Here is a 16,665-nt window from a genome sequence, read left to right as displayed (position 1 = left end):
TGTTTAAGAAGATGTTGAGGCTTCTACTCTGCAAACAACATTTTTTCAATTTTCCATTTAGCATAACAGAATCAGATTGCAGACTTTAAACTCTTTAGAGGTTTCTCCATCTGCTTGGCAAATATTGGCGAGTTCAGGTGCAGGATGGTAATCGATTTTAACCAAAGAACATTGAGTGCTGAAATTAAATCAAAAGGTGATTTTAGTTTTAGTTTAAGTGTGTGAACACAAATGCAACCAAGGTATCACACTTTTTTAAATGTTTATATATTTCCCTCTATTTGTCATTGAATTGTACAGGATATATGTCACATTAAAGGTGGAAAAGGTTAAAATAAAAAATTTATCATTACCTATTTTTTGGTTCAACCAAAACCTGGACTTTAACAAGGGCTTGTAGACTTCTGAAAGCCACTGTACCCTTCTGGCCTGGGAAGCCCATGGGCACCTTAAAGTGGCAACCAAACCTAACCTGCATGTTTTCAGACTGTTGGAGGAAACTGAAGCACCTGATTAAGAGGTTGGTGTAGAGTCTCATCTATCTAGGACATGACAATCCTCTGTGCTTTAATAAAAGACAACTGGACTTCTTCTCTTTTTCTCTAAGATGTTTCATCTCTCTTCCAAATGGCTTCTATTTCTGAACATGGGTCAGAAGCATCAGCCTTATAAATTGTAGTCAGATACTGTTAAGGTCCCTGATGGGGCTGTTAGGGTCACATCAGTCACTGGCAATACTCCTTATTTGGTTCAACAGTTGGATCGTTGTCACCTAATAGCCTCATATGTGACCTTAATGGCGCCATTAGTGGGATTGTTGTGACCACAGCTTATAAACCTTATACCAATCCATGTCCTGTGCTAAAAAAAACTTTTGGAGAGAACCGGAAAGTCTTCAGCAAACAAGAAAAGAAGTCCAGTAGTCTTTAGACACTTTGGACCCAGTTTAAACCCACATATGCACAAGGGGAACATGCAAACTCCAGGTGTTTTATTTGTTCTTTTGTTTCTTCCAAATGGGCTCAGCTATGATTTAAGCCATGTCACAAAGCCATTTATGCACAATGTGCACAAAATAAACAAAATTAGAAATAATTTGACTCACTTTTAGTCTTTTAACATCTTCCCAACCTTCACTGTACTCTGACTTTAGTGGCATCACCGCTGTCTGTCAGCCCAGCAATCATATTGAGGTTGTCCTTGTTCAAATGAATCTTGATGGTCTGTTATTGACCTGACTGTCAGCCGTCTTAACATATTATAGTTGTTGTCCTGAATATGCAGCTATTAAAAAACTACCCTTGTCCAGTAGGAAGTGAGAGCTGGAAATATACTTTGAACTTGCTCGGCATCCAGCTGACACAGCAGTTGTCACCTCCATTGAAATGCTGTAGGTTGCTCAGGGTAACACTGAAGGTGTTATTTAGTCCAGCAAATCATTGGTCAAAAGGTGACTGCTCAGAGACTGACACATGATGGAAAAAAATGTCTGTCTTAATAGAAGGAGAGGCCCTCTAATCTGTGCTGATAGGGGTTATTTGATTCATTCAGAAACAGAGAAGCTGGTGAGTTGATTTGAAGAAAGATGAAGTTAAATCCAGGATAATCCTGAAGAAAACCTGGTAGAGGCTGCAAAAAACCAATCTGGAGCAGAAGTTCACCTTTCAGCAGAATAACAACCCATTAACAGGTTCTCTCTATCCAATGTGACTGGGCTTGAGCTTTTTTGCAAAGAATTATGTAAAGTATGTAAAGCTGGTAGAGACATACCCCCAATGACTGGCAGCTGTAATTTTAGTGAAAAGTGGATATCCAAAGTATTATCTCAGGCGGAATGGGTATGAATGAAAAGGATGTTTGCAAACAATGTTTCATTTTCCTTCCTCTTCAAAATTCTTCGCTATTGTGTTGTTAATCACAGGTTGTCTAAAGTGTGGCTCGGTGGGCAATTTGCAGCCTCTGAACTGATGTTTTTTGGCCCCTGTTTGTAATTCATAAATAAAACTAATTTGGTCTGACGGCACAGGTGGTTGATGCAGATGGAGACTTTTTATTTGTAATTAGGACAAAATTATTATAGACAAATTAGTAGTAAAATATTAAATAAAACCACATCTGTCCAGTGGCCTGTACTCAAAAGCAGACTTTGATCCACTCAAACCTACCTTTAATTAATTTATGAAACTTACATAAATACAGCAAACATGTGTAGAGAAAGAGCGGCCCAAATCCGATTCTTATTGCTTAGAATAGACTATGGTTTCATGTTTTTTCTTTTAAATAGGCCCAAAAGAAGTTGGAAACTGAATGCCTTTCTTTTAATAAGGCAAACATGCAAAACCCTTTTTATGGATTTGGATCTACAGTAATTTACAGCCCTGTTTCTGACAGTTTTGTGTACTTTTCGCTTGACAATTTTGGCCCACGTGACAAAATGTTTCAACACTATTGGTCTATCATATAACACCAAAACAATGCGCACCAACAATGCGTGTTGGTGCGCATTGTTTTGTTTTGTTTTTTGCTTTAAAACGGTCCTCTGTGATGGTACCCGGAGCTCTCTCACCAGAGAAGAACTCATGAACATCAGGGCTACTACACCAGAGGAGTTATTTCCCACTTTTCTGCCTACTGCTCTGGAATTTTTGGACATTCTGGTCAAAGGTGCGCTCACCTTTACTCACCTTTACTCACCTTTGTTCACGCGGTGAAACGCCGGAAGAGAGGGAAACGGGCTGGGGTGCTGGTACGACTTCGCCAGCGTGGACTACAAACACCGTTACCTGGAATATTTCTCTCTAACGTGCGCTCAATTCCCAACAAAATGGAGGAACTACAACTGTTGTTGGGGAAAAACAGGGACTTTTATTCATCGGCAGTTTTGTGCTTCACGGAGACGTGGCTGTGTGGATTAATACCGGACTCTGCGCTGCAGCTGGCAGGATTCCAGCTCTACAGAGCGGACAGAGACACGGAACTCTCCGGCAAAGCGAAAGGTGGAGGAATCTGTTTTTACCTCAACAGTGGTTGGTGCAACGACGTGACAGTGATTCAGCAGCACTGTTCTCCAGACCTGGAATCCTTCATCATAAACTGTAAGCCTTTCTATTCCCCCCGTGAGTTCGCTTCGTTCATCCTGGTCGGTGTTTACATCCCGCCGCAAGCTAACGTGCAGGTCGCACAGCGCATGCGCCGACCAGATACTGAGTGTGGAGCGGACCAACCCGGACTCCTTAGTTATCGTCGTTGGCGACTTTAACAAAGGTAATCTGACCCACGAACTCCCCAAATATAGACAGTTTATAAAATGTCCGACCAGAGAGGACAACATTCTGGATCACTGTTACACCACCATCAGAGACGCTTATCACGCCATCCCACGTGCTGCACTGGGCCAATCCGACCACATCATGGTCCACCTGATTCCTGCATACAGGCAGAAACTAAAGCTCTGCAAACCTGTTGTGAGGACGACAAGGAAGTGGAGCAGTGAGGCTGTGGAGAATCTCCAGGCGTGTTTAGACTGTACAGACTGGGATGTGTTCAGGACTACTACCAACAGTCTGGACGAGTACACAGAGGCTGTGACTTCCTACATCAGCTTCTGTGAGGACAGCTGTGTACCATCATGCACCAGGGTGAGTTACAACAACGACAAACCCTGGTTCACAGCTAAACTCAGAAGGTTAAGACTGGATAAGGAAGAGGCCTTCAGGAGTGGGGACAAAGACATATACAGAGAGACGAAGTACAAGTTTGGCAAGGCAGTGAAAGAGGCCAAACGACTGTACTCTGAGAAGCTCCAAAACCAGTTCTCAGCCAACGACTCTGCGTCTGTCTGGAAAGGGCTCAAGCAAATCACCAACTACAAGCCGAAAGCCCCCCACTCCATCAACGACCGACGCCTCGCCAACGACCTGAACGAGTTCTACTGCTGCTTTGAAAGACAAAGGGACAGTCCTGCAACCATCTCCCACGACGCCCCCCAACAGCTGCAGCCACAATCCACCACCCCCACCTCCCCAACCTCAAGAGGGGCCTTGGCACCTCCAACCCCCACCCTGAAGTTCCCCCCCACCAGCCCCCTACCCACGCCGAGGACGGCTCTTTCCATCCAGGAGAGGGACGTCAACAAACTCTTCAGGAGACAGAACCCCCGGAAAGCTGCTGGTCCGGATTCTGTCTCACCAGCCAGCCTGAAGCACTGCGCTGATCAGCTGTCTCCAGTCTTCACAGACATTTTTAACACCTCACTGGAGACATGTCATGTGCCAGCCTGCTTCAAGTCCTCCACCATCGTCCCTGTTCCCAAGAAGCCAAGGACCACAGGGCTTAATGACTTCAGACCCGTCGCCCTGACCTCTGTGGTGATGAAGTCCTTTGAGCGCCTTGTGCTCTCACACCTAAAAGACATCACCGACCCCCTCCTTGACCCCCTGCAGTTTGCCTACAGAGCCAACAGGTCTGTAGATGATGCAGTCAACCTAGCCCTTCACTTCATCCTCCGGCACCTGGACTCCACAGGAACCTACGCCAGGATCCTGTTTGTGGATTTCAGCTCTGCCTTCAACACCATCGTCCCAGTTCTGCTACAGGAGAAGCTCTCCCAGCTGAGTGTGCCCGACTCCACCTGCAGGTGGATCACTGACTTCCTGTCTGACAGGAAGCAGCGCGTGAGGCTGGGGAAGCACGTCTCTGACTCCCTGACCATCAGCACCGGTTCCCCCCAAGGCTGTGTTCTCTCTCCTCTGCTCTTCTCCCTGTACACCAACAGCTGCACCTCCAGTCACCAGTCTGTCAAGCTTCTGAAGTTTGCGGACGACACCACCCTGATCGGACTCATCTCTGATGGTTATGAGTCCGCGTACAGATGGGAGGTGGTCCATCTGTTGGACTGGTGCAGCCAGAACAACCTTGAGCTCAACGCTCTAAAGACAGTGGAGATGGTTGTGAACTTCAGGCAGAACCCAGCCCCACCTGCCCCCATCACCCTCTGTGACTCCACAATTGACACTGTGGAATCTTTCCGCTTCCTGGGAACCATCATCTCCCAGGATCTCAAGTGGGAGCCAAACATCAGCTCCCTCATCAAGAAAGCCCAGCAGAGGATGTTCTTCCTGCGGCAGCTGAAGAAATTCAACCTGCCAAAGACTATGATGGTGCACTTCTACACAGCCATCATTGAGTCCATCCTCACCTCCTCCATCACCATCTGGTACGCCGCTGCTACAGCCAAGGATAAGGGCAGGCTGCAGCGTGTCATTCGGTCTGCTGAGAAGGTGATTGGCTGCAGTCTACTGTCGCTCCAGGAACTGTACACCTCCAGGACCCTGAAGCGGGCCGGGAAGATTCTGGCTGATCCCTCCCACCCCGGTCACAGACTCTTTGAGACTCTCCCCTCTGGCAGGAGGCTGCGGTCCATCCGGACCAAAACCTCACACCACAAGAACAGTTTTTTCCCATCTGCCACCAGCCTGGTTAACAAAGCCCGGAAACCACCTTGACACTCTCCCTTTCCCCCACACCCCCCCTTTTTTTGCTGACAGGACACTTGTAACCTGTAACTCTATGTGTTACATTAACGCTCAGCATGGACTCCTGCTTTACTTGCACAATGATCACCTGCACTGTTTTATTGCTCTTGCATCTTATACTGCTCTATATTTACTCTCACTCACTTAAAACTGTGCACATATATTTATTTTATATTGTAGATATGTTTATACTGTTTAATTTGTACTGTATTGCACCGACTACGCCAAAACAAATTCCTTGTATGTCCAAAAACGTACTTGGCAATAAAGCTTTTCTGATTCTGATTCTGATTCTGATTCTGATCTCATTGTTATCAACTGATGTTTACGGTTGCAACTTCACAAGCTGTGAAACAGTTAAACTGATATGAATCCTTTTTAAGGGCACTTTCAAGACACAAAAGGATGTTTACATTCATCTGTAAGAGTTTAGAAATTGTTATCTCCTTGTAACCACAATATTTTTCTACATTAAAATAGAAAGAAACAGGAGTCTGAATTTTTCAGCACACATTCTTTGTGAAAATGTTCAGGGAGCAAACGTTTTTGAGCTATTTCACTGTAAAGTAAATCGTAATTTTTGGAATCAGTCAACTAAAAACCGCTTGATTTTGATCTAAAGCTATGTACAGTCATGTAAAGCTTCATTTAACTTTGAAAATCAAGCATTCATGCATAAAACGATAGTTGTAGACTGAGCAGTCAGCAGATATTTCTCTCAGAGGAAAGTTAGCTGCATTATTGCTCAATACTTCCATTTAAGAGTAATCAAAACTGCATCGCCATGGCCTGATCCTTTCTCACTCTTTCTCTCCATCTCGGTGATTATTTTCATTGTAATATGATAGTGCAGTATTTATGACTATCAGGTCATTTCTGAATGCAGATTTAAATGTCGGCCTCTTAATACTATCTCCCCTGATAGTATAAAAAAAGTCCTTATTGATCCAGTTTGGTTCTTATCTCAGGGGATCTATCAATAAAATACAATAAAAATATTAACAATCTCACTTTAGCCTTTCTTCTCATATCTGCTGCTGGATTGAGGAGTTTCTTAGCAATCAACCTCAGACAGGCAAGCTTGGTCCTCGCATGTCATCTTCCTCATTCTCACCACAGCTCCCCACAGCTATGTTGAGTCCACTACTATTCTCACTGCATTACAACGTCCCCCACCTCTCTAACACCATCATAAAGTTTGAATATGACACCGTTATTGGACTCATCTCAGGAAGAAAAGGAGGCGGCTGTAGAGCTGAGACATACAGACTGGCCGCACGGTGCTCAGATGACACCTTGATTATTGAAAGAGAAGAAGAAATAATTTAGACTTCAGAAAGTGTGGTGCTAACTGCTCCTTCCCATCAATGGTGAATTTGTGGAGGGGTTTCACAGCCTTAAACTCTTAAGGATTGCCCCATAGAGAGCATCCGGGTGTATTGTGTGACTGTATGGTACACTGGATGCTTTGCAGCAAATAAAATGGCCTCAAACAGAGGGAGTAACACAGATCATTGGCCACCTTCCTTCATCTTTAGAGAAAATTGCCTCTAGATTGTTTTCTAAAACTACCAAGATCACTGACGTGTATTTTTGTACCATGGTCACTGATTTTTCCCCTCAGGGAGATGTGTGACACGTGTGAGAAGATGAAGACTAGATGAAAGAAGAGCTTCTTTCCATAAGCAATAACACTTAAATGCTGCTATACCTTGCAGAAACACAGCACTTTATTTATTGAGACAGTGTGTGTTGTTGGACCACTTGTTTGCTGAATATTGGACCATTTGCACGTTGCTGTACGCCACCAGGCCTCCTGGCGTTTTCGGCCATTTTGTATCCAGAACAGTCCGTTCCTACAGATCCTGTCGGACATTGCGACTGATATGATGGGGCGCCCCAAGTCGGACGTCACAGGACGCTATATAGGAAGGCGCCCATTTTGAACACTCGCCTTCAGCTGGAGACCGTGACACGGTTACCAACATCTGAAGCATCACCTGGAGAAGAGTCCCGAGTGGATTTCATTTATTCTCTCTCGTTGGCCAATGAAGAATTCATAACTGAGGTTTCTGGAATAAGAAGGCCAGAAATTTCACTTTGCCGATCGAAGACGTGAGTTTAACACCTAACAAAAAAAAAAAAACACGGAGTTTCAAGGAGACGAATCGCCACCGTGTTTTGTCCTAGTCGACTGTGATGGTCAGATCATAATTTCCCTTTCGCCAAGGAGGCCAGAGGATGAAGATTGACCGCTTTTCCTGAAGTTAACTGTGGACGCACAGTAACTTCCAACTTCCACCCCATTCTCTCTCAACCCCGCTCAGAAGGGGGACGACAAGTAAAACCCGTCCTTTATTTTATTTCTTTCTTAGAAAGTCTGTGTTCTGAATGACATGTGCATGTAACCTTTTTATTGAAACTTTGATGTGCCGTGTTTGATGTCTGGAAGCCGCTGCGCTACCCAGCTTTGTTTGTGTTTTGTGGGGTTACTGAACACCTGAGAGCAAGCGCAGGTGCGCTGTGAGACTGGACTGTTAAAATAACCTCATGGTGAAATTCCGCATTTTCTGTCTTCAACCTTACTGCTTGCTAGCTTGCTGCCAAAAGTTTTATAACCCTTTGTCTGCTCAAGAGTTGGGGGAGGTTTTATGACTGAGTATAACTGAGTTACGGCGGAGCTGTGCCCCAACATCCTCACAACCACACCCCTTTGTCATATTATCATTTTTGCCATAACTGCTGGTTTGATCCCATATTTTGTTTAGTTAGATATTTTACCCCTTTTGTGTAGAACTTTGCATGTTTGAGTAGGTGAGGATTATTAAATCGGAAGAGCGGATTGTATCAGGGCTGTGATTTAATAAATATTCACATAGATAAACAGAAGGCGTTCGGTGTTTATTTTGTGCAAGAGTGATTCGTCAATCAAGATAAGGTTGAGGTTCCACACTTTTCGGCAGAAACAGTTGATTAAACAGTGACATCTCTGGTAATAGTTATCAATTATTACTGAGGATTTAACGGTTGTAATTATCAGAGGCGTTGAGCCACAATTATAACACCAGAAGACATCTCTGGTCTCGATTCATAAATGAGCATTTTGGTTAAGAAATTAATTTTGTCAAATTATGATTTTTAATTATAATTATTGATAAAGATTAATTAATCAATAATCATAATTCCAACAGTGTTGTTTTTATGATATGCACGTGAAGGCAGGAATGATATCCATCCATCCATCCATTCATGGTTACACCCACACATCCTTGCAGTTTTGCAATGGGTGTGGGTCCTGTCTCCAGTGGTCATTGGGCAAGAAGCGGAAGGTGAAACACAATGCTCCATAACATACTCATACCTCATGGCAATTCAGAAAAAACAAGCAGCCAATCTAACAGTCATGCTTTGGGACCCAAGAAGATTTCATGCAGGCATGAGTGGGGAGAACATGCAAGAGGCCAGACTGGGATTTGAACCCAGGACTTTCCTGCTGTAAGGGAACAATGTTAACCACTAACCCACCATTCATGTATTTTTATGTCTGCATGTGTGTGTGTGTGAGGTGTGCTTTGTGGTATGAAGCACCTTACCAAAGAAGCTTGTCTTATCTTGTATGTGAATACAGTGACAATGAGGGCATTATATTCTATTGTTTATTCTGAAAACAAGAGAAAAACAGTAATAGTGGAAAAGGTTCACATTTTTCCAGTTATATGTTGAATTTAAACTTTTTAATACTGTTGGCACCAGACATGGGGAGGTAACATCTGCTAAAAAATAATGAAATTCAGGTTAAACTCACTGGATAAACTGTGACTACACACATATTCATTCTAAATTATTGTTTATCTAGACACTAAAACTTGTTTTGCATTTTTAGACGTTGTGAAATTTTTCTTCTCGATTGGGCAAGATTGAAGTTTAAGCAGAAACATTCTGACTTAAAATATTTTGTAATTTAAAATGGACTGACTGGGATGGCAAACAGATTTTTATTTTTATGGATGGAAAATCTGGCTTTGAATTTGACAGGTAGCTATTGAAGATAAATATTCGAGTTGGCTATGTACACACACAGTAACTATAACTCACAGGCAGGCTTGTGAACAAATAAATGACAATTATTTGAAAGAAATTATCCTATTTGATAATTATATTAAAATAGCAAGGGTCAAATAGCTTTTTTAAGATATTTTGTGGGTTAACTTTGAGTCATCAGAGTTCTGCAGTAAGGTATTTTCTGTCCTGCAGGTGCGCAGAGTGAGCTCAGCAGTGACCCGTCGCAGAGAGCAGCGAGTGCTGGTGATGGTCATCATCATGGTGGTCTGCTACCTGGTTTGCTGGCTGCCATACGGGGTAGCGGCTCTGCTCGCCACCTTTGGCCCTAGAGACCTTCTGACCCCGGAGGCGAGCATCATGCCGTCGCTGCTGGCCAAGTTTTCCACTGTTGTCAACCCTTTTATATACATATTCATGAATAAACAGGTGAGATGGTCAATGTATTTGTCCAACTCGTCTCACTGTTTTTGTGGACGTTAATTTGAGATGCCTGTCTTATTCCCTATCAGAAACAAACGTCTTGGTTGAATGAATGATTTAAATTAATCTAAATCTGCCTGGATATGAATATTTCTGCTCTTAACTTAACTGAATATTTGGCCAGAAATTTGTTAAAGTTGATCAACCAAAATTGATTTTAAACTTTTTGTCACATTTTGGAAAACATGTCCATGGATGGCCATTTTTTGGAGGAAAAATAATGGTATAGCAAAACTATTAGTTCATTGTTGCCTATTTGGTAGTAGCTAGCCTGCAGACGTTTTATATTTATATTAAGCCTATTAGCTGCTGCAGTAGCTAGCCTACAGACTGTTTATATTTAGCCCGTTAGCTGCTGCAGTAGCTAGCTTGCAGACTGTTTATATTTATATTACGCCTGTTAGCTGCTGTAGTGGCTAGCCTGCAGACTGTTTAAATTTAGCCTCTTAGGTGATGAAGTAGCTAGACTGCAGAAATTTTATATTGAGACTGTTGGCTACTGCAGTAGCTAGCCTTCAGACTGTTTATATTTAGCCTGTTAGCTACTGCAGTAGCTAGCCTGCAGACTGTTTATATTAAGCCGGTTAGCTGCTGCAGTGGCTAGCCTGCAGACTGTTTGTATTCAGCCTGTTAGCCGGCAGACTGTTAATATTTAGCCTGCAGACCTAATCAATTTTCTGCCATAATCGTATCACATATTGTTGATTCAATAATAATATTTTAGAATATTTGTCTCTGCATTTTAATTTTCATGCAGTGATACTCATCTAGAGATTGGGAGAACACAAGTGAGAGTCTAGAAATAAATAAAATTAACACAAATAGCTAAAATTATGTTTCTAATATGGATAGTAGTGGAAAATCCAGACCAAAATATAGAATTAAAATAGTTCAGTTTAGTACTAAGCACCTTTGTCTGCAGTTCTTCTGTTTTAACAAGCCATCACAAAATTTCCTTACAGTTATTATCTTTGCAGATAAATTTCTCTATATATTAATTGTTGAATGTTTTTATCCGCAAACTGTATTTCATATTCCTCATATATTTTCTCAACTATTAAGCATACTGGGAATGTTAATCTAATTCCATAAAGTTCACTGCGCCGCCACTGATTTAGACCAGAGCTGCCTGCTTCATGCTGAAATAAAATAGTGTCAATAAATGAACTACTTACCCTTTGTTCCATTAACTATTTGCCCAAAGCAATGAAGGACAGTTAAATGTTGGGTATTTAATTTGTTTAATGGAAGTCGCAGTTTCTACAGAGTCAGAAGCGATCTTATCAAGTAGAAACGTGTCCATTCACAGCTGAGAAAGTACAGCAGTTATAAAGATGTTACACTTGATTAACAGGTGGTTAGCTCAGAACAGAAATACAGCATGATTTATTTATCCGTTAACAGCTGCATACTCAATTAAATTTCCATAATCTATACAAAATATATAAGTTTGCATAGTAAAAGATTTGCCTGTCCTTTTCCATATTGTTGGATTTTTTTTATTTCTAAACATTAAAAGAACTACTTGGGAAAAGGACAAAAATAAGGCTCTCAGGTCTGTTCTGTGTCGAAGAGCAGACTGAGTCTAATTATGTGACACCCAGGCCAGTAATTAAGTTTTTGTGTGATTTACACCCGCAAGGGGAGCGAGCAGAAGGCGGACTTTCTGGCTGCTGGCTCTTCATTTACACTTTAAGGCAGAACCCCCATGAACTGACACCCTGCTGGCTGTATGGCTGCACAGCACTAATGTTGAAAATTGCAGGACAGAGTGCAGGAAAATCAGAATTAGCTTTATTTACCAAGTTTGTGCACACAAACAAGGAAATTGACTTCTGTTACACTTTGCTCTCAATGCAGACATTTTAAATACAATACAAAAACATATAAAATAGGGAAACAAACATATTTTTTTGTATATATATATATATATATATATATATATATGTTTTTACAAAAGAGAAAGACATGCAAATGAATGAATGTCATATCTCCCAGAGGGCAATGAATTATTGCAAATATGCATGGTATTGATCTGTGCACTCTGTTAAGTGTCTTCATCAAGGAGACATCCTGGGGAAATAAACTGTCTCTGTGGCAGCTGGTTTTTGCAAATTGTGCTCTGTTGCATAAACATTTAAACAGTTTGTTATCAGGATGTGTGGGGTCTGCAGAGATGTTAGCTGTAGTTTAGACCTGCCCTGTTTTATGGATGAGCCAAACCACACAGTGATGGGCGAACACAGGACAAACTGAATAATGGCAGTGTAGAAGATGACCAGCAGCTCCTGTGGATTAAGGTTGAACCTTTTGAGTTGCTGCAGGAAGTGCAGTGTCTGCGGAACCTTCTTCCAAACAGTGGCTGTGTGTGAGGGCGAGCTCAGAACTCAAGAAAGGGCGGTTCCTATAGGAACCAGAAGTGATCCACAGTAGACACAGTGTTGTTGAGGATGGTGAAGGGAAGCAATCCGGGAGAGTGTTCTCCAGAGGTACACCATCATCTCCACTGTCTTTAATGCGTTCAGCTCCAGGTCATTCTGCCACACCAGTGGAGCAGCTGATCCACTTCCTGTCTGTATGCAGACACGTCATTGTGCCGGATCAGACCAATACCGGTGGTGTCATCTGTAAACTTCTGCAGTTTCAGAAACAGGTCCGCTGCATTTATTTGTATACAGAGAGAAGAGGAGTGGGGAGAGAACACACCCCTGGGGGGCGCCGGTACTTATGATCCTTAAGCGGGAGAAGATGCTCCCCAGCCACACCTGCTGCTGCTGGTCAGTCAGGAAGCTAGTGGACCCTGGCACTGTGAGATGGGTGAGCTTCTGGTGGAGGATGTTTGGGTTGATGTTGTTAAAGGCCAAAATGAAGTCCACAAAAAGGATCCTGTCATACATCCCTGGGTGGCCAAGTTAGCACAGGATGAAGTGTAGTCTCAGGTTGACTGCATCATATGCTGACCTGTTTGCCCGATAAGCCAACTGCAGGGGTCCAGCAGGTGTCTGTGATGTCCTTCAGATGCTTTAACACAGTCGCTCAAAGGATTTCATGACCACAGAGGGGTTTACTGCATGCAAGATTTCACAATCAATAGATCTTCAAAGCAGTTGGTTAATTAATATCACTGAACAAACAGGAACAGCCCTGATAGGACACTGTTGCCTGTTCTGACGTAGTATCACCTTTTTCCTTTTTACTATCAAGATCAAGCAACACTTTTTTAAATTAAAACTCATTAAAATATTTTTAAATGTAAAGACATTTCACGATCAGATTTTTCATAACAGTTTTTTCTGAGACCCAAATGCCCTTTAGTTTTCAAAGAATTAAGTTAATGTGAACATAGAATAAATAGGATGCAATGTCAATGGTATAAAATAACCATTTGCTGTTTGAATTTAGCTATCTCGCTATATTTGTCTTTGCCCTTTTTCCCAACTGAGTTTTTCTGGAGACTTTATGTTAATTTTAAAACATCTAACCTCCAGAAAGATTCTTGATGATCTGGTTTTGGACCAGCAGACTGATTTTGTACAGAATTTACAGTCCCATTCAATAAATTATTTTATTATTGAAAACTTCATTTACTTTAGTAACTCAGTTAATAAAGTGTAACACATTATAGAGTAATTACACAGAGACTGATGTTTTCAAACCTTTATTTCTGTTTATTATGATGATGTTGCCAGGCTGGTTTAGGACCGGGACCTTTTTGACTGATTTAACCAAATAACAGATTCTGAACCCATTTTGGATGGGTATTAACAGATTTCAGACACTGACATGTTGTTGGTTTTTATTCTTGTTATTCTTGTTTTATTCTTGTTTTAGATTAATTTGGGAATAAAATCTCCAAATCAGCCTAATTCACTAAACTCTGGACTACCTGTAGACTTGTTTTTTGTGTGATTTTAGGCTTCTGTCACGGTGGAGGTTTGGGGTGGACCACATATACCTAACCATAAATAAAACACAGAGATACTAGATGGGAAACTAAATTAAAGAACCCAAGGAAAACAGAGCACAATAATAATAATCATAATAATAATAGCGACAACAACAACAAAGAGTAAACCATACTAAGTTATAACTAAAAAAAACAACAATAACTAAAGGAGCTATGAACGAGGAGGGAGAAACTACAACCTAACACCCAAAATAACTGAGGATAAACAAAACACAAACCAACACAGAGTCCAAAAGTGTCACACCCTGACAGCTTCGGTTTCAGACGTTATAAACCGAGTTATCAGTGATTATACTGGTTTTTACTTCTAGATTTTAGTACCACTGTAACAGTTTGCATCAGAGCAATCTGTATTGAAAAAAGTAAACTTAAGACTTTGTTTATAGGCTTGATAGATGTCTTCATCTTTGATGATGAAAAGTTTTAGGGAATGTAAAACATCCTGATTTCTTAGATCTGATTTAATGAATGCCTCCACCTTAAAGTGTTGGCATTTTGAAGATATGTTGTGTTTAAAGTTGCAAATAAGGCAACTATAGTCATAGTCTTTTACGATTATTCAGTTGTTCAATATCAAGTTTATATGCTATCTTTATTAAATAAAGGTGTGGTTCAAAGAAATACAATATAATGCAATTCAATCTACTCCTCTCAGCCTATAAAGCCACACAGTCATTTTAGGGCTGCAAATATTTTATTAATCCAATATTTTCACCCATATATCAAGTGAGCTTTGAGCATAAAGTGGATCACCACAAACAATCTCTTCAATAATTTGTTAGAAACCCTTTTGATGCAAAACATGTTCTCACTTAAAAATAAGGAGAATAAGCAGATAGGTGCCTTTAAATGCAGACAGCTTACCAATGCAGGGATTACTATTGTGTATTTGTTTAAGTTGTGCTGTTCAGAACTGCCTGGGGATGAAATCTGTTAGTGTTCCAGTGCTGATGCAGCACAAGTGCTTCCCAAAGGACATGGGTGAGAAGACCATTATTGCTGGGTGGCATGTGTCCTTCATAAAGCGTCCTGCTGCAGAGAGAGGTGTTGGTATCCTGCAGCTCTGGTCATTTTTAGATGAGGTTTGCACATTTCTCAGCAGGACTCTGTGGTTTATATGCTGTATGTTACCAAACAAATTAGCACATTTTCTTCTATGGAGTCACTGAAGATAACTCTTTTTTTGTTAGGCACGATGTAGTTCTTTAAGGTCAGTCTGCTGTGACATTTGGATCACAAGAACACTGATTTAGAAGAATGAATTCAAGAAACGTAAATTACTTAAATGAGTTGGATCAGTTGCAAGTAAGTGACACATTCAAGTAAAAAAATCACATCAACAGTTTATTTTTACTCAGTTAAATTGGTTTGTTACAGATTTCGTATCATCTGCAGCTCCATAAAATACTTTACAGAGATTCAGATATCATAGATTAAGTGGTTTGAAATGGATGGTTCCAGTCACCCAATACTTCTGGGTGTATTTGTTATAGGAGTCGTTATTCCACTCATTTTCTGTCTTGTTCCTGTATCTGATTTTGACAGCGCACAGTGTGTTTAAAAAGCAAGTGAAGCAGATTAGTAGAACATTCAGGAAGAAGTGCCAGGCTTGAAACAAATATCAACTCTAGACGAATAGTGTCTAAACATCATATCTTACAAGAAAACGAGAGGTAAATCCAGAAAAGACCTGACAAGATCTGAGAGATGCATCATCCTTCATCTGATCATCAACTGTTCAACAAGTTTTCAATTAATAGCTCTTTGGGGAACCTTGTTGGTGCTGAAAGTTTTTTTTTTTTTATTAGAAGAAAGACATGGAAAGAAATTATGTCTTTGTAAGGACAGCTGATTCAAACATTAGGCCACCCAGGAGCCTTTTTATGCATGGGTGATTCATAGTCCAGAGGAAAGTAGCTTAATGAATTAAAAAAAACATTTACTTTGAGAATAATCCCACAATGGACAAAAAACTGAGATAAAAAACATCTTAAGACCTTCGGGAAGCCTGAAGAACTCCGAGTAGAAATCAATATTGATCGATATGATGAAAGACTGAAGATTTCTGCACTAACAGTAGTTTGTTTGCTTTGCTCTTTATAAAGAAAAACTTGTGTTCCCGACGAAGACGGCAATGCTTTTTTTGCCGCAACATATCTACAGTGCCGTGAGAAAGTACTTCTGTTTTAGCGTTTTTTTTTCACTACAAATGTTACTGTCAAACAAATAAAACCAGATTAAATACAAAATGCAGTTTTAGAATGATGATTTATGTATTAGGGGGAAAAGGCTAACCAAACCAACCTGATCTTATGTGAAAAAGAAATCTTCCTCTCAACCTAATAACTGGTTTTGCCCGGGTGGCAACAACTGCCATCAAGCATTTTCAATAAGTGGCAATACGTCTTTTACATCAGTGTGGAGGAATTTTGGCCCGCACCTGTTTGCTGAATAATTTTAATTCAGCCACATTGAAGGGTTTTAAGCAAGAACAGATTAAAGGAAGTCATCAAGGTCCTGAAGAAGTAAAGCAGCCCAGACCATCAGACTACAACAGCCATGTTCAGCCATCCATAACACCAGATGTAACTTGACTCAACCACTTCAAAATTTTTACTTTTT

General features: G+C 41.0%; 1 protein-coding gene across 1 annotated transcript in view; it reads left to right on the top strand.

Moving 5' to 3' along the window:
* The window catches only part of tmtopsb (teleost multiple tissue opsin b), a 44,821-nt gene that overhangs the window by 14,924 nt on the left and 13,232 nt on the right, over positions 1-16,665 (top strand). Inside the window, exon 3 of the mRNA XM_047349196.1 lies at positions 9,789-10,022. Within this exon, the coding sequence (XP_047205152.1) occupies positions 9,789-10,022 (234 nt within the window). The remainder of the gene's footprint in view (positions 1-9,788; positions 10,023-16,665) is intronic.

Source organism: Girardinichthys multiradiatus, chromosome 21, assembly GCF_021462225.1.
Source record: "Girardinichthys multiradiatus isolate DD_20200921_A chromosome 21, DD_fGirMul_XY1, whole genome shotgun sequence".
Classification (NCBI taxonomy): Eukaryota; Metazoa; Chordata; class Actinopteri; order Cyprinodontiformes; family Goodeidae; genus Girardinichthys; species Girardinichthys multiradiatus.
Note: the sequence above shows the minus strand (reverse complement) of the source record. Positions and strands in the feature narration are given on the sequence as shown.